This window comes from Cercospora beticola, chromosome 7, assembly GCF_033473495.1.
Source record: "Cercospora beticola chromosome 7, complete sequence".
Taxonomy (NCBI): Eukaryota; Fungi; Ascomycota; class Dothideomycetes; order Mycosphaerellales; family Mycosphaerellaceae; genus Cercospora; species Cercospora beticola.
Genome location: NC_088941.1, coordinates 2,396,935 through 2,414,439, shown reverse-complemented (window position 1 = coordinate 2,414,439; position 17,505 = coordinate 2,396,935). Strand labels below are relative to the sequence as shown.

At 51.8% G+C, this 17,505-nt stretch overlaps 5 protein-coding genes across 5 annotated transcripts; 2 read left to right on the top strand and 3 right to left on the bottom strand.

Annotated features, from left to right (window-relative positions):
- Positions 1-516: 516 nt before the first annotated feature.
- On the bottom strand, positions 517-2,494 carry RHO25_011168 (uncharacterized protein; the record flags this gene model as incomplete). The annotated part of the gene is made up of 3 exons (XM_023601969.2): positions 517-1,650; positions 1,720-2,284; positions 2,376-2,494. 3 exons carry the CDS (start codon positions 2,492-2,494, stop codon positions 517-519), a joined length of 1,818 nt encoding a protein of 605 aa, XP_023451000.1.
- Positions 2,495-3,654: 1,160 nt separating this feature from the next.
- RHO25_011167 (uncharacterized protein) lies at positions 3,655-5,315 on the bottom strand (the record flags this gene model as incomplete). Its single annotated transcript, XM_023601970.2, has 2 exons — positions 3,655-4,622; positions 4,676-5,315. 2 exons carry the CDS (start codon positions 5,313-5,315, stop codon positions 3,655-3,657), a joined length of 1,608 nt encoding a protein of 535 aa, XP_023451001.2.
- Positions 5,316-5,816: 501 nt separating this feature from the next.
- Positions 5,817-10,213, top strand: RHO25_011166 (uncharacterized protein; the record flags this gene model as incomplete). The annotated part of the gene is made up of 2 exons (XM_023601971.2): positions 5,817-5,820; positions 5,877-10,213. The coding sequence occupies 2 exons, from the start codon at positions 5,817-5,819 to the stop codon at positions 10,211-10,213; spliced, it is 4,341 nt and encodes a 1,446-aa protein (XP_023451002.1).
- A 1,123-nt stretch (positions 10,214-11,336) lies between these two features.
- Positions 11,337-13,057, top strand: RHO25_011165 (uncharacterized protein; the record flags this gene model as incomplete). The annotated part of the gene is made up of 2 exons (XM_023601972.2): positions 11,337-11,437; positions 11,491-13,057. 2 exons carry the CDS (start codon positions 11,337-11,339, stop codon positions 13,055-13,057), a joined length of 1,668 nt encoding a protein of 555 aa, XP_023450883.1.
- Positions 13,058-13,781: 724 nt separating this feature from the next.
- RHO25_011164 (uncharacterized protein) lies at positions 13,782-14,426 on the bottom strand (the record flags this gene model as incomplete). The annotated part of the gene is made up of 2 exons (XM_023601973.1): positions 13,782-14,274; positions 14,326-14,426. 2 exons carry the CDS (start codon positions 14,424-14,426, stop codon positions 13,782-13,784), a joined length of 594 nt encoding a protein of 197 aa, XP_023451010.1.
- Positions 14,427-17,505: the final 3,079 nt, after the last annotated feature.

Sequence of the window (17,505 nt, the reverse complement as noted above, 5' to 3'; positions counted from 1 at the left end):
CAGGACCTTTTGCACAGCTTGAAAGCAATCTGTGATTACTCCCGAAATTTCGTTCACGCGGTGGAAGCAACAAGTCCGAATTATCTGCCTGATGAGGCAAGGGAAATTGATGCCGCATTTCAGGACTATAGCCAGTCCAGCATAGAGCTGTTGGAAACTATAGTCGCCGATAAGCCTTTCGTGGGCTCTCAGAGCATGTGGAATGTGGGGTCGAAGGCTTTGGAAGATCTCAGAAGTGCTTCAGACGCTTTTGTTGTTGTGGTTGTCAACTGTATCTATGGTGGATCCGAGGCAGAAAGCATCCGGGCGAGTCTGGCTTCGGCTCACGAAAAGACGATCGAAGCACATCGAACTTGAGCAGGGTCGTCGTAAGACTCGAAAAATCGAGCAGAGGCAGGACAGAAACGGGCCTGACAGCCGAGTTTGACCCTGTGTTACACGTGCAATCAATATCATGTTTGTCAGAGTGTACAAGCGGCCCAACATACCATTTACTTAGCGCCCATCCGGTCATTCTCACCGCCTCCTCACCAACCTCAACGCCAAACCTTCCTTCCCATTTTCATCTTTCACGCCGTAAATCCCTCTCATCTGCAATGTCAAGATACTCTCGCTATCCTTCATCTTCCTCTCCAGCCTCACTCGTACTTCTTCCTTACTCTCCCACTCCCCACTGTCACTCTTCTTTTCCGGCACAGCTTCAACTCTGTACCTCCGGAACAATGTAACGAAAATGCTCACAAACTCTACTTGAGCCATCTTTTGTCCTGGACAAACTCTCGGTCCAAGTGACCAGGGCGAGAATGTGCCTTTGGGAGGTTGAAAAAATGTCGGCTGGGAGTTTGAATCGGACAACGGAGCGATGTTAGTGTTGAGCCATCGACTCGGTCGGAAATGCTCTTCATCTCTCCGATCTTCGTGTTCATTCCACTCCTCATGAACATTCAAGTTTCGCCACACGTCCGGCGCGAGATGAAGGCCAATGTTGTTGACATACACAGTCGCATTCGGCGGAAACCAGAACGTTCCTCTTGATGTCGTAATCGTCTGTTCGGTCACAGTCTGCTTCGCCATATGGACCAGAGGACTGAAAATTCGAAGTGTCTCAAACATGATGGCCAAAGTCCTGGTTGCTTTGGGAAAGATCGAAGTATAGTCCAATTCTTCAGTCGAATCTGCGGAAGGAAGAATCGAATCAAGTTCTTCGAACATCCAGTCCTGCCATTCCGGATGACAGCAGAGAAGGACAAGAGCGTAGGATAGCGTATTGGCTGTCGTATCGAAGCCAGCGGCAGTGAACACGAAGAGGTTACCTGACATTTCCTCTTCGGTGAGGACACGAGCGCCGTTTTTAGTTTCGCTTTCGGAGGCCTTGAGGAGTTGAGACATGATGTTGTTGCGACTCTGGCCAGCTTCGGCATTTTGTGCCTTTTCCCGCTCGAGAAGAGACTTGTTATAGGAAGGAAACTCTTTGACTGCTTGGCCAACATCGCGGAGAAACTTGTGACCGGGGAGGAAAGAGGGATAGTTGTCGAGGAACCAGGAAGGGAGGATAATTGGGCCCGCGACGGCGTTTATGATGGCGTTGACAGCTTGAATGTAGGTCATGCGATGACCGGGTTCGGGCTTTGCATTCTTGTCGTTCTTCCACTGCGATCACCAGCTGTCAGTATGTATTACCTTTTTCGACGTAGAGGGCAACGGGGATGAGCCACTTACATCAATACTCTCTCCCATACCAACTCCGCTCAGCACATTGATGGTGATCTTCTTCATGTAATCAAACATCCTCTTGGTCTCCGCCTTCTTTCCTACGGTGCTCTCCCCAGTCCCTCCGAACACTTCCTCGATCATACTCTCAGTCTGAACCACACTCTCTTGCCAAACCGCCTTCGAGATCCTCTCAGTAATGGTGCCCGCCACGACTCTCCTCTGACGATGCCAGTCATCCCCATCAGCAGTCAACAAATTCCCTCCAAATCGACTCATAAACATACTCGTCAAATGATGCTGCACAAAATCTCTCGGTCTTCTGAGAACCTCATAAGCCACCTCCGGATCCCTCGTACTAATCTCATACAACCCCGGCGTAACCATAACATAACTCAATTCATTCCCTTGAGGTTTTGCAAACCTCTCATACGGCTCAAGCTTCTCTTGAAACTCGAAAGAATAAATCGTCAAAGCGAGTCGTTTCCAGATCCAAGATGGTAAGAGTTTCGAGAGGTACGGTTGGAGGGGTACGGAAGCGACCATCCAGAAGAAAGAGTTTTGGTCCCATGGTCTGAAATTGTATCATGTATCAGTTCGTTGGAATTGGGTATCGAGGGGGAAGAAAGTAGGATTGGGATTGGTGGGCAGTGAGGGGGACTTACACGAAGAAGTACGGCAACCCAGATTTCCTCGCATAGATCGTGTTTCGGATGAAGTTGTACAAGTATTTTGAAAAGTACAACCCAACCAAGATCGCCGCAACGGCAGTATATGAAGGCATCTTGAATGGCTCAGATCGGTGGCGACAGCCGTTCTGTCAAATCTTTTCGCCTGTCTTTCGAGACGCCCACTGCGCAGACGTTGTACACCAGAGCAGGAGTCGTACAAACCAGTATGCGCAGTGTCAGAAAGTATCAACTCTTGAAGGATCTAAGCTGAAGTCAACACCAAGCAAGCGCTTCCACCAGCCATTGAAATCGTTGAGATCCTGCATGACTCAGCAAGAAGACAATCCTTCCAGGTTTCACGCCTTTAAGCGAACTGCATCCTGGCGCCTCGTATTGAACGAGCTCGCAGAAAGCGCTTCAAGCGAGAAGGCGAACTGTTAACAACCTCATGTCGTACGACGGAAGCTGAGTTCCCGCCGTGTGCCACCGTAAGACGTGAAGTTAGAACAAGGGTACGATCACACAAACTCACCAATCACAGCGTTGGTTCACGTCAGCGGAAACATCGGAAATCCTGTGCCATGTGTCTGCGTGCACAAAGCAAACTGTGAAATAGAGCGCGTGTTCAGCATATATCTGAGCCACGTACTCGATGCACGAGCCCATGTCGTTGTAGCTGGGGGCGCGAGGTGGCTAAGATAAGTCGCCAAGATATCTCGCCTTTTAGACCTCACCGAAAGCCGAGCAGCAACGGGTAGCCCTGCAAGTGATGATGGAATAGCTGACACGGTAGGGACACAAGCAAACAACGTCATGGCTAGACATTTCGCATCATGACAGATACTGTGAATCGCTGTCAACGTTCTGATTGCAAGCTAATTTTTGGATGTTGATCATCACCGCAAATTTGACGCTTTCTCTGCTGCTGTGCCACAAAGGCAAGGGAGAATGGCCAGAATCTCATACCAACCATGCTTTCGAGTATTCAGATTTCTCAGCCAGCCCTCGCCGGATCCGTTCCATACGTCTATGATTCGTCGGAAGAATCGCCCGGTCGCCAGCGTGGTGCATTGTACCACAACCTTGTTGAACTCGTTACTCTCTCACGTTCCCGTCGAGTATGCGCATTGTCCTCGCTGTACGCAGAGAAAGTCCCATCACTTTGCTCGTCATCGTCAGACTCATCGTCGACGCGCCAAAAACGTGGCGGCAGAGGGTCGCCTTTATTCCATCGGAATGTCACCCAGGTGTCGTCTGTTTCATCGAAGTACCACTATTCCTCGACTTCTGGAGGCGGCACGGCAGCGGGCAGGACTTCGACCAGATGGCGGCTAGCTCTCCAGCATTGAATCAAGTTGTCTTCACCGGTCGAGCAGATGACCCATGGGTCAGTGCGGTTCCACGAGAAGTCGGAAATCCTATTAGTGTGTCCTCCATGCATGAATAGCATCTCAGGCGGGCCGTCCTCGGCATCATCTGGCGTTTGCTCAGCGCCTCCCTTGGACAGATCCCAGAAGATGATGCGACGATCGTCGGAACTGGATGCCAGAATACCAGAGTCCCAAGGGTGCCAATCGACCTTCGTAATGACATCTTTGTGGCCCTCTAGGCTGTGAATCTTGCCGTGCTCTGGGAAACGTAGATCGAAAATACCAATCGTCTTATCTGCAGAGCCAGTGGCGAAGAGTTTGTCGTGCTTAGGGTGGAAGGATAATGTGTTGATGGCGTCGGTGTGGGCGTTCAAGAACTGGATGGCGGGCTTGCTATCAGATTTTGATCGGTTGTCCATTAAGCACATGGTGAGGTCATCTGAAACGGAACCCCAAAGATTCTTGCCGTGCATTGGGTGATACTGCACATCGTTGACCACGGCGGAGTGGTGGGTGAAGGTGCGGCCAGGTGTGATGGTCGTGTTGTCGCGAGAGAAGTCGCGAGCAAGATTCCATAGTCGGACGGTCTTGTCCTCGCTACCACTGATGAGCTCGCCCTCGGTAAAGGGACTCCACTCAACAGCAAAGCCTTCTCCTGTGTGGCCCTTGAGAATCGCTTGGGGCTTGATTTCGTTTGGCTTTGGAATAGATGGGTGCTTTGTGCGGTCCCAAACGTAGAGATTTCGATCGGGTGCCCAGGTAGCGATGATGTTGGGATTCTGAGGTTGGTAGCGGGCCTTGTTGACCTCGCCAGGATGTGTGATCTTCTGCACGACTGAGAATACGATGGGCTCTTTGGCAGCGCCGTGTCCTGAGAGTATCAGCTTGGCCGAGACGCGTTCGCAGTGGTCGGGCGTCACTCACCTCCCAGCTCTTCGCTCGCAGGGTTGTAATCAGCCATTGACATGGCTGGCGGTTGTGGGAGATTGATGTGGGCGATCTGCAGATACTCTGCCTGCGCGCCAGATGTGTGTGTGCCCAAGATCATTCGGTGTTGACGCGACGTCTTTCCTGGCTCTTGCTTCACATCGGGCAGCCATTGGGTGGTGAGGGTGGGCCAGTCGAGGGCGCGGCTGTACATGATGTCGTAGAGGAATACGCTGTTCTTCTTCCATATCTTGTACTCTTCATTGATGATCTTGTTCTGCATAGCCTCCTGCTCCTCGGCGGAGCCGGCCATTTCTGTGGAGTAACGGTAAGCAGCGGTCGTGGGATAGGGAGTGTAGTGATGGCGATGGTGGTTGTTGGTGGAGGATGTACGGGTGGTGTACGTGGCAGGCTGAGGTGTTTGCAGCTGAGACGGCTTGGGAGGAGGAGCAGCAAGAGTAGCTTCGGCAGCCTGGAGCTCCTCTTCGCCGACGACAGTGCCGCTGTCCGAGGCCGTGTCCTTGTTGCTCTGCACGCCGGGGTTGGTGAAGATGGAGTGGCCCGACACCTTGACGCCCTGCAGCTCACGCACTATGCGGGACTGGCGGCGGTGGTGTTGGGGCTTGGAGGGGGGCATGGCGGCGGCGCGGCGCGGTGGTGAACTTACTGGAGTCCATGAGGAGGAAGAAGACGCAGACGCGCTGCTCTGCTGCAGCGGCGAGTGGAGTGGAGCAACCTCGGTATTGCACGGCCCGATTGGGGAGCAGCGACAGGAAGATGTGCAGATGGCAATGAGTGCAGGCGATACAGAATCTGGCGATGGTGGAAACAGCGATGCGCAGGCCAGAGCCAGAACGCGAGGCAGGCGCGACGCGTGATGAGACAAGTGACGAAAGTTGCCAGTTTTGCGCTAACTAGAACTAAGTTAGACAAGCCGCATCACGTGATGACCGCTGGACTGGACGTACCCATCTTCGTGTCACCACCGCCGACCTTCCTTTCTCCTCCCAAGTGACTCTGTGTCAGAACCGCCCTCCCCTTCCCTTTTCACCCCTCTACACCACCCCTTCATCCCCGCGCGGGACGAGAGACTGGCCGGTCACCTTGCGGCTCGTCTTGAAATACAGCAGCCGCCACCATGGGTGCGATGCGATGCGCCTACGAAGCAATGCGATTGATGCTGACTGACCTGGCGCAGGTGTTCCCAAGTTCTTCCGCTGGCTCTCCGAGCGCTATCCCGCCATTTCGCAGCTCATCGCCGAGAACCGCATTCCCGAGTTCGATAACCTCTACCTCGACATGAACGGCATCATCCACAACTGCACCCACAACAACAATGACTCCGCCACCAAAGCACGACTCTCCGAAGATGAAATGTTCATCAAAATATTCAACTACATCGAATTTCTGTTCGGCAAGATCAAGCCACAGAAGCTGTTCTTCATGGCCATCGATGGCTGTGCCCCGCGAGCAAAGATGAACCAACAGCGTTCCCGTCGTTTTCGATCTGCTCTCGACGCCGAGAACGCGCGCAATAAGGCCGTTGCTGAAGGGCAAGAGTTGCCCAAAGAGGATCCATTCGACTCGAATTGCATCACGCCAGGTACTGTCTTTATGGAGCGCTTGACGCGCCAATTGAAATACTTCATTGCGAAAAAGGTGTCAGAGGATATTGAGTGGCAGGGTTGCGAAATTGTCCTTTCGGGCCACGAAGTCCCAGGAGAGGGAGAGCACAAGATTATGGAATACATTCGCCAGGCGAAGAGCCAGGTTGGCTACGATCCAAATGTGCGACATTGTTTGTACGGGCTGGACGCCGATTTGATCATGTTGGGTCTGCTGTCGCACGATCCACACTTTTGCTTGCTGCGTGAGGAGGTCACCTTTGGCCGAGCCAGCAAGGTGAAGAGCCAGGAGCTCGAGCACCAGAACTTCTTTCTCCTACATCTCTGCATAGTGCGCGAGTACCTGGAGCTGGAATTCCAGGACATGAAGGAGCCCGGCTCACTGGGCACGGTCACTTTCGACCTGGAACGAATCATTGACGACTTCATCCTCATGGCCTTTTTCGTCGGTAACGATTTCTTGCCGCACCTACCGCATCTTCACATCAACGAGGGCGCACTGGCGCTGATGTTTAATGTCTACAAGAGAGTGCTGCCACAGGCTGGCGGCTACATCAACGACGGGGGTGAGATCAACCTCAAGCGACTAGAGCTGCTGATAACAGCACTGAGCGATATCGAGTATCGTCACTTTGAGCATGAGAACGCTGATGCCAGCTGGTTGAAGGATAAGAGCATTCAGAAGGAGGATATCATGACCAAGAAGCCGAAGAAGGGTGGCATTGCGACTATGACATCGAAGCAGAAAGAGTTGTACACTTCGGTCAAGAAGTACGTGAACAGCAGACACGGTTCTGGAGAGGATACACCCTTGGACTTTCCGCCCACGCTCAAGGCGGCAGATCGCACATTCATCGATCAGCTAGCGCAGAGCTTGCGCCTAGAGAGCAAAAACATCGTCGACGATGAAGGCAATCGCCACATGCAGCTCAACTTTCCTCCACGACCAGAAATGGATGATGAGGATGACGAGGACGAGGAGGCGCAGAATGCACTTCTGCGTGTGTTCAAGCAGTACGACAAGGCCAAGATCGAAGACCTGTCGCCCACGGATGTGCAGGAGATAGCGCAGGAGAAATACGACAAAAAGTTCGCAGAGTGGAAGGACAAGTACTACACGACCAAATTCGAGTGGGGAGTCAGCAATGACGAAGAAATGCGCAAGCTGACCGAGAACTATGTTCAAGGTCTGCAGTGGGTGCTGTACTACTATTACCGCGGCGTAGCGTCGTGGGGATGGTACTACCAGTACCACTACTCTCCCATGATCAGTGATGTTGTCAAGGGAATGGGCGCCAACATGGACTTCAAGCTGGGACAGCCGTTCCGACCATTCCAGCAGCTGATGGGTGTCTTGCCGGACCGCAGCAAGCAACTGGTGCCACCTGTATATTGGGATCTGATGACGAACGCAAATTCTCCAGTCATCGACTTCTACCCCCGCGATTTCGAGCTCGACATGAACGGAAAGAAGATGGAGTGGGAGGCAGTGGTCAAGATTCCATTCATTGACGAACAGCGTCTCCTCCAAGCGATGGCGCCGAAAGACGCTCAGCTGTCGGAGGATGAACGTAGGCGGAACGAGTTTGGCGTGAGCTTGAAGTACACCTATTCTCCAGAGGTCGATTTCACCTACCCAAGCAGTTTGCCTGGTGTTTTCCCGGATCTGGAGCATTGCCGAGTTGTTGAGAACATCTATGAGCTACCTACTATGGAAGGTCTGGAGTACTACCATGGACTGATGGACGGCGCCAAGCTGGGCAATGCATCACTGGCAGGCTTCCCCAGTCTGCATCATCTTCCATATACTGGCCAGCTTGGTTTCCACGGTGTGACCATCTTCCAGCAAGAAAGCAGAAACGAGAGCATGATTGTCACGCTCTCCGAAGGCGAAGAAGTTGGAACGATTGCCCACGCAAAGCAGCGTCTTGGCAAGGCCGTGCATGTTGGCTACCCATTCTTGCTCGAGGGCAAGGTTGTCAGTGTGACCGACGAAATGTTCACATATCATCTCCAGGATCCCGACCAGCCGGCTACAGAGCAGAACATCGTCCAGTTGCCACACCAAGGCAGGGGCATCGAAGACTTCAAGAAGAAGGCCGACCGACTCGAGAAGACCTACAGCAAGCGTCTCGGCTGCATCATTGGAACAGTTGAAAGCTTGGTACAAATTGAGCCTTTGGTCGGTCTGCGCAAGACCGAGCTTGGGGCTACTGTGAAGGAGTATGCGCCGCTGCAAGGCTTCGAAGTTGATTACGCTACACAGACCATCGTTGATTCAGTCATCAGCGAGGATCAGCGTTTCTTGGAGAAGGCAGCTGTTCCGATCGAAGAAGAATTCCCTCCCGGCACTCGTGCCTTCTTCCTCGGCGACATGGCTTACGGGCGACCACTTCAAGTGACCGGCCATGTACCCGATGGCAAAGGCGGACCAGACAAGGCAACTGTCTGGATATCGTCGCTTAAGCAACGTGAACCCGAATTTGGCCTGGACATCGTCAAGCAAGCCGAGAGGAAGAGCCCGTACATCCCATCCTACCAGGTCGCCCGGCAGCTGCAGCTGCACCCACTTGTGCTATCGAAGCTCACCTCGTCTTTCAACGTCAACTCCTCTGGTCTGAAGCTTAACTTGGGATTGAATCTCAAGTTCGAAGCGAAGAAACAGAAGGTGCTAGGCTACAGCCGCAAATCGGACCACGGCTGGGAATACTCGTCAAAGGCTGTCGACCTCATCAAGCAATACATGATCAACTTTCCAGAGTTCGTGGCCCGCATCGCAGCGAACCCAACAGGTGACGGCTGGGAAGATACTGCTTTCTACCCAGATCCGCAAGAGGCCAAGATCAAGATGAAGGAGATCGGACAGTGGCTCAAGAGCGTGGAAACGAAATCATTGGAACGCGTTCCACTTGAGGCCGAACAGCTCGATGGTGACACTGTCGCCGCGATCGAACGTGCTGCTGATGCAAACGAAGTAGCCATCAAAGAGGCCATCGTCGGCACGCAGATGGGCGGCGTGCCTCGTCACGCTCTGCTCAAACCTGCTGACGCCGATCAGCGCACACAACACCAACAGTTCCGTCTTGGTCACCGCGTTGTTTATGTGCTCGACTCTGGTCGAGTGCCTATCGCTATGAGGGGTACCGTCGTGGGCAAGACGCGGACTACTAGGAATACTCTGCTGGACATCCTGTTCGACTCTACCTTCATGAGTGGCACCACGCTCAATGGACGCTGCTCGCCCTTCCGTGGTAGCACTGTTCCGGCAGATGCAGTATTGAACTTGACAGATCGCCAAGTTGTGGCCATGTCTCAGGCGGCTAAGGACCGCGTGCAGTCCCGGCTGCCATTTCAACCCCTGCGCGGATCCGCTTCTGCGAGCAACGCCGGCAGCTATGGTATGCCAGGTGGCCCTCAGCTCGTCAATGTCCCGGCTCCGGCTCCGATTCGCGGAGGCTGGAATCAAGCTGTTCGCGGCCAGCAACAGCAGAACGGCTACGCTCCTCGTGGTGGACGTGGTCGTGGAGGTGGTCTTGGCAGCCAGCAGCAGCAGCAACAGCAGTCGACTCTACCATTCCACCCAGCTGCTCGCGGCCGCGGCGGTATGAATGGTAACGCCACTGGCTTTGCGCCTCGTGGTGGAGCATCGAATGGTTCTGCTCCACGTGGCGGACGTGGCGGCAACAGAGGTGGCTACACTGTTGTTGACAACAGTGACCCTCTGGCTGGTGTGGTGCAGAACAACCCGAAGTTCCGACCACAGAACTACTCGAACGTGCCGCCGCCTGCGAATCTGAACGCAAATGGACGTGGAGGCGGTGGCCAGGGACGCGGCAGAGGTGGTGGACGAGGACGTGGAAGAGGCAGAGGTGGTGCAAATGGACAGCAGGGAGAAGTTGCTGCTAGCTAGGCAATACTCTCCACATGAGGGATACTCGAGCTGCTCAACCGCGATCAGCGCCGTCTATTCGTGGCAACAATACAATGAAAGATTAACGAGCTCGGAGCAAGTCTCCAGCACGCAAGCCACCAGTTTACCCTCGTCTCGACAGTTCTTCTTTTCACCAATGCACATGCGATATCCATACAGCACGTGCAAAAGGTTGTGTACCCGCCCTTCCTTGTCGGGAAATCACTGTCGGCCCTGATAAGGCAATCTTGCATGCAGATAGAGCTAAGCTCACAAATGTCTCTCGCGTCGTCACACACTTTTGCATGACATAACACTCCGTCCACAGCCACATCCCTCAGGTGTTTCATGATTCTTCACGACAGTGCGTCGAAACAGCTTGCTGACGTTCCCGCCGGCGATCTGAGGCTCTATAGTAGTGGCCTTGGCAACTTGGCGGGATTCGCGGCCCTTTTTCGTTGACTGCCCGGGCAGTACGGTAGCAAAGTTCGTGCTAGGGGGTGCTAGTGTCTGTTGTAGTCTCATGAGTATTGGAGTGGTGTTTTGATCTATTTCTTCCCATGATGGGAAGAGGGATAGCCCTATGTTCTGATTAATGTGGTTGACTCTGGTGCTGGAAGAGATGTAGATGTGTCCTAGCATTGGGAGTGCTGCGACGAGTGAGTCCTCTCGAGGCAAGACCTTCTCCATGGACAACGACTACTACGGTGCATTGATATCCGGTAAAGCGTTGTCTGTACCGTCAGCCGCGATTTCTGATGGTGAGATGCTTACCGATCTGCCAAGGGGAACGGAGCCTCGTGGGGCTTTTCTCTCGTCCACGTTGTGCAGAATTGGCATTGGCAGTCGAATGTTGAAGAGATTCTTGGCCAAGTGGTGCGAAGCCTATACCATGGTTTCAGATGTTTGTTCTTAGTACGACAAGTACTTGGCTACGCGTATGTGTAGTGTCTGCACGAGTCTGGGCGAGAAGGTGATATACAGTGGCTCCTTGAGGCATTGATGAGGATTATCTACAAGTTCAGTCATTCGTTTCGACAGTTGGCTGTGGTATCAGCACTTGTCGCTCTTATTCTCTGATCCTTTCAATTCGCATCGTTGTCGCCCGACGCGTTAATTTCACATGGCTCACGATCTCGCCCGACAGATCGACTCAGATGATGTCACTTCCCATTACATGCCCGAGAACAGGCGTCAGCATTCTTCCAGTACAGTATCGATAGCGTGAGTGTCACGTTCGAAAATGTCGGTTTCGATGCTAAGCTCTTTATCCACAGTTCCTCTATTTCCAACGATTCAGAATCCAGCCAGACGGCACGACCACTCCTTCGAACAAGAATCAGCAATACCATCAAACGCAGCTACAGCCTCTCCAAGCCTCTGGAGCTCTTTCAACGACTTCGTCTCCTTCTCCCATTGAATCCTGCAGCGCCCCCGAACACACCGACCACCTCGTCACCACCGCCTCCCCCGGCGCAACAATCTCCCTCACGCACCGCCTCCTACGATGGCCTTCGCGGCATCGCCTGCCTCATCGTCTTCAACTTCCACTTCCTCTACCCCTACACCAAAACCATAACCCACGGCTTCGCCGTCGAACGCAACCCCAACGACCCAATCTGGAACCACCCCCACCAACTCCCCGTCATCTGTCTCCTCGTCCGCGGCCGAGCAATGGTAACCCTCTTCTTCGCAATATCAGGCTACGTCCTCAGCTACAACTTTCTCGAATCCACCCTCCACTCCAACGACGACCCAACAAAACGCTGGACAAGACTCTCCTCCCTGACGTTTCGCCGCTGGATGCGTCTCTTCCTTCCAGCAACAATCAGCATGACAATCGTCATGTTCGCATCTTTCATCGGAGCTTTTGATTCTGGACGAGAATTCCAGAAATCTAGTGAGTGGTTGACGGGTTGGTGGGAACAACATCCCCCTCGAATGGAGAATTTCGGAGCACAGTTGCAAGATTTTGCAAAGATGTGGTGGGATTGGCAAACTCCGTTCCAGTGGAGATTGTATTATAGTTTGTATGATCCGCATACGTGGACGATTCCAGTGGAATTTAGAGGGAGTTTGGTTTTGTTTGTGGTTTTGTTGGGTTCGGCGGGGTTGAAGCAGGGGTGGAGGATGGGGGTATTTGGGTTGGTGACGGGATTTTGTTTTGCGAGTAAGAGGTGGGATGCTGCAGCTTTTGTGGGTGGGGCGTTGGTTGCGGATTTGCATCTGTGGGAGGGAGGTGGTGAGGCTGGAGGGAATGGTGGTGAGATGGATGAGAAGGATTGCCTTCCTCGATGGAAAGGGGAAGGGAAGGTTGCTGGCGTCTTTACACCACGAATCACGAAGTACGTCCTCACGGCGATCAAGACGATGCTCCTCGTGGCATCTCTCTGGATATTGTCCTTCCCTGACGACGAAGCATGGAAGACTCCTGGCTTTTCCTGGCTCAACGACGTCACTCCATCGCCCTACAAGACACAGGATCTGCACCCTTACAAGTTCTGGCACGCTTTTGCCGCAGCGTTCGTCCTCTGGTCTATTCAACGTCTCTCATATGTTCAGGGATTCTTTTGCCTTTCTGTCCCTCAATACCTAGGCAAGATCTCCTACGCTTTCTATCTTGTTCACGGACCACTTCTACATGGAGCAGGATTCGCATTGCAACCTAGGCTTTTCGAAGCCCTCGGAGCTGCAGATTCGACCGCAAAGTGGGTGGGATGTTTGATTCTTGGTTGGGTAACGATGCTGACGCTGTCAATCATCGTGGCACATTTGTTCTGGATGGTTGTCGATGTGCCCCTGGTCAAGTTTGCGAAGTGGATGGAAAGAAAAGTGTCTCACTGAGGACATCGTTGAGCGTGTTATGGTGGAAAGCAGAGTCTGCAGCTCAGGTCGTGGATGACGCCGACTTGAGCAAGGAGAGGCCACCTGATGCCAAAGAGCTCGCGCATCTGTGCTCATACTTTGCTTCTGCTCTACACTGCTGTGGATGCTGCTACAGCCGGCAACAGTCTACATACAGTCTCAGTAGTGCACTAGTTCTCTTTGGGATGAAACACGCGACCAACACATCTGTATACTAGTTACGAAACTGCATCAACCTTTCATGCTTTCACTACAGGCTCACAAGCGCTGAATTCTGTCTTGGAGCTGGCATGGTGGATATTGAAGCGACTAGTGATGGTGAGTGAAGAAGCTGCAATAGATAGAGTACGTGATCGAACAGGCAAGTCAAGACCACATGCACACGATGGATCTGCCACCGTCCAAGCCGACACATCATTCGTACGCATGAAATAGTGTGACAGAAGCGAGACAGCAAGTAAGGCCATCAGAGAAGTCAATCTGTGTTATGACAGAGGCTCGGGGTAGTCGGAGCAGCGGTTCAGGATGAAGCGAGTCTTGTATATTTAAGATCGTTCGATCAGCAGCCATAGCTAACGCCACGAAGCAGTAATTGCACACTGCTCGAAGCTCCTGTGTAGCCACACCTCCCCAACGTACACCCTCCACTCGGAATATGCCAGTATCGTCTGAACTTCGTTCCATGTACTGTTGTTCTATAAGGCTATTTACGAACATTTGCCGTGTATGTAATGTCGTCGAGTGCCATCTGAGCCGTCAAGCCGCCGACTGCAGGAAGAGCCGCCGTGAGAATTCGGGGCTTCAAGCTCTTCAAGCCGCTGAAGCGTGCAGGAAAGACCTGCGTCTGGACTGGCTCGGGACCGAGCGAAACGCCCGCGGCGTTCAACTTTTTGACCAAGAAAATGGCGTCGAAAGTCACTTCTTCGCCAGTAGTAGCCTTGGTGCCAGTGTAGCGGATCGTGCAGCTGATCGCTGGAGCCAAGGCCCCGTTCTGTGTTGCCGCATAACAACCACTCGCAACCGACTTCATGTCGAACGAGACGACCTGGCTGCCAGAGTACGAGCTGGAGATCTCTGGCTTAGCGAGAGGGTCGGTGAGAAGGTATGGAGCGAAGATAGCGTTAGGCTTTGAAGAGGCCTGGATAGTAATGGCTCCAGCAACAGGTGCTCCGAGTCCGAACGCAGTGTAGGCAAGACTGAATGAATGGTAAGCTGTTTTGTGGCTCGGCATGCACGTTTCGCCTTACCCTTTGTATGGCGTGGGTGGTCCAAATCCAATTACTGGGTTGACGTTCTTGATGTCTTCAAACTGTTGACAATTCGGCAAACTGGAGAAGCAACAGTTCATGCAAGCAGTTATACATTGGCAACATATTTGACGGACGTTGTGTCTTGTACAGCGATCGCGCTGACAGCACAAACGGACAAGTACAAGCTGGCGAGGGTGATAGCGGAGTGCATTGTCAAGAACAGTAGTGTTGATGTTCTAGAGCATCTGGACTATGGTAAGGGACTTTGTAGCATAACCGCTCCAGGTGATCGAGATTGTCCGGTGCCACCTCATGGCACTACTCGTCGAAGGTGTGCGGCTGCGGCGCCTCAAAGATGTAGTAATAATGCGGTGCAAGAGTGCGCTACCTCGTGTAGGAGATGTATTTCCTCATTTAGGCAGCACATTTCTTCGATCCAAGGAAGAAGCTAAGATGAAGAACGAAGACGTATAGCTTGAGCTCGGTCATCCTCGGCGAACAATTTGGTGTGTAGGACAGACGGATTTCGGATGACGCATAAGGCGTGTCAATCAAGACTGGTGGCGAATGAAGTGTCTCTTCTCGAGATCCAAGTCCGACCTGGCAACTGTTCCTCTGACTCCAGATGAGACAATACTAGCATTCTATTCCGGATTCTACTTATAGTGACAGCTTCGAGTCGGGAAGACTGTACTCAAACTAAATCCCTCCACAAGATCGATCGACCGATCCAACGCTATCAATAATTGGGCCGATCTCAACTATTTGACCTGATAGCGGTGAGATCGATGGGAAGAAGAGATGTCGTCGCTAGACCGATGTGTACCGTAATGGTGCATCTCGTTTGCTACTTGGCCGCAGAAACCGCGTATTTGATAGCCGAACACTGTCAGCTGTGCCAAAGCCGTGCATTATTCACCGCCGGTCTCTGCGTGCACTGACACTTGTCGCTTGCGACCTGTGCGACTCACTCGAACGCTACGATTTGCTTTGTCATTGGGCAGCATGTGATGATGAGCTGCGCGAGCTCGGGATAGGCTGGACGAAGTCTCCGGATTGCCCAATCCGGCAACTTTGTGTCCGATGAGGATGTGAGAAATGTCGATTCCGACATTGACAAGGGAAGTCGATGACGACCATAGACCTCTTCGATCTCAAGCTCGATTGTCGATTCTCAGGGACTTCAGACACAATCTCTATCAAATCACTTCATTGGCCGAGTACACTGTACGTCCCGGGCTTACCGCCAGATTGTCTTGAATCTTGTGTTTTGAGTCAGATCCATCGTAAGCTGCATTCTAGCCCCTTCTGATCCCATCTTCGAGCTCGTTTAGCGTGTGTTTGGACATGCGTCTCTTCGATCCTGGTCGCAGTTCTTGAGCGCATCTGTGCAGTACCACATCACGAGCAAATGCAAAACCACAACGTGAAGCATTGCAACTGCCGTCGAAGACATCGCGTTGGTTTTGGCTGAGGGGTCTAGGCTTAAAAGGCATTGAACCGAGTACATGGAAATTTCTTACATGCCCGATGTTCCTTTGCTCTGCCGACATTCGCGAAATTCACACGGATTCAAGTGCAGGGCATGTGATTAGTGAACATCAGGGGATCTGACGACGGTGGCCTAACCTTCCAATCGTATCAGGTGACGATTTCTTGATTTCTTGGTTTGCCTTGTTTCGACTGCGTTTCGCTCGTTTGCGTACGTAACGATACTAACCTCGGAGCGATACTCTGCGTATATAGTCGTAAAGCTATATCGGTCCGGTTCCTCGAGTTTTAGAAGTTAGTATACTATATAGCGCTCGGATTTCGAAGAAATCTCGTAGTCGAGAGCAGCTTTTCTCGTCGCAAAGTCGCTGCCGAGAAGTCTAGGGTTTAATTAAATTTTGATTATTGCTCGTTAAGTTTTAAGTAGGAATCCTGCGAGTAGGATTTCGAAAATCTAGTAGATTCGGATTCGTAATAGAAATTTGATTAGTTGCCCTAAAGTTAATTAGACCCTAAAATTCTATAGTCGCAAAAAATTAACTTTGCGACGAGAGAAAGTCGGACTTAGTCGAAGCGTTTCTTCGTAATTAGAACGCTATATAGCTTCTCTCGGAATATAAACTTTATAAATCGAGAGACTATAGCTCGCAATAGTATTTAGAACTTGAGAAAAATATATATAGGCCCGACGATAGGCGCAAATAAGGTCGATATATCGAAAAACACAAAAAACAATTTTGCGAAAACCGAGTTTTATAAAAAGCTCGGTTAATACTATAGTTTTCAAAACATAGCGGAATCTCGAAAACCGAACATAAGCAGCCGATACGCGGTTTACTAGCAGGATAACCTGCCTCAACCCCTAGCGTTATATAGGATTAGGCTCAATTTCGATATCTTCTCCGGGCATAAATGTTTAAACCCGATTTCTATGCAGAATACTTGCTGCAGAGAGCTTATTTCGCTGCGATCTGTCTCTTTATACGTATTAATGTGCTGCTACACTCCCTTCTCGTATTTCTACTGCGTTGTTCGAAAGATCAGCTACGCATTGCCTCTTAGGTCCGTCTCTTGGCGATTCCGCTATGTTTTGAAAACTACAGTACGATTGGAAGCTTAGGCCACCGTCTGACGATCCAAAGTTGTAACAGTTTCTGACGAACCCTTCCTGGTTGTGATAACAACCCACTTGAATCGGTCAAAGATTAAGGTAGCATTGTGGAACCAAGACACGCATAATCCACTTGATTGAGAAAGCGACCAAATGCGGATCTGTCGATATAAAAGGTGGATTCAGCATCGGAAGTCGATCTTCCTGCCCTGATGTAAGCACTTGCAGGACCTAACATCACTAGAGCCGGCGAGCTATCCGTGACACACCGTGAAGACAGGTTCGCGGCTGATATCAGAAGCTTGTAAAATCGGTCCATGCCCTGAAATCGCTCCCGTTACATCTCAGTTGGCGCTGACGACTTAGGCCTGCCGTGAGCGTCAATGATAGCCAGCACACGGAACAAAGGCTCATTCTCTCTTCTCATATGACTGAAGAAGTCTGTTCCGTGCTGGAGGGGGAAGTATCGCTTGTTGACGCCCCTCTATGTAGACATAGGGGACAAAAGCCAACTGGATGGAACCTGACTCAGACTCTAGATGATGCCAAAGTAATGTCCAAACTACGCTGCCCCT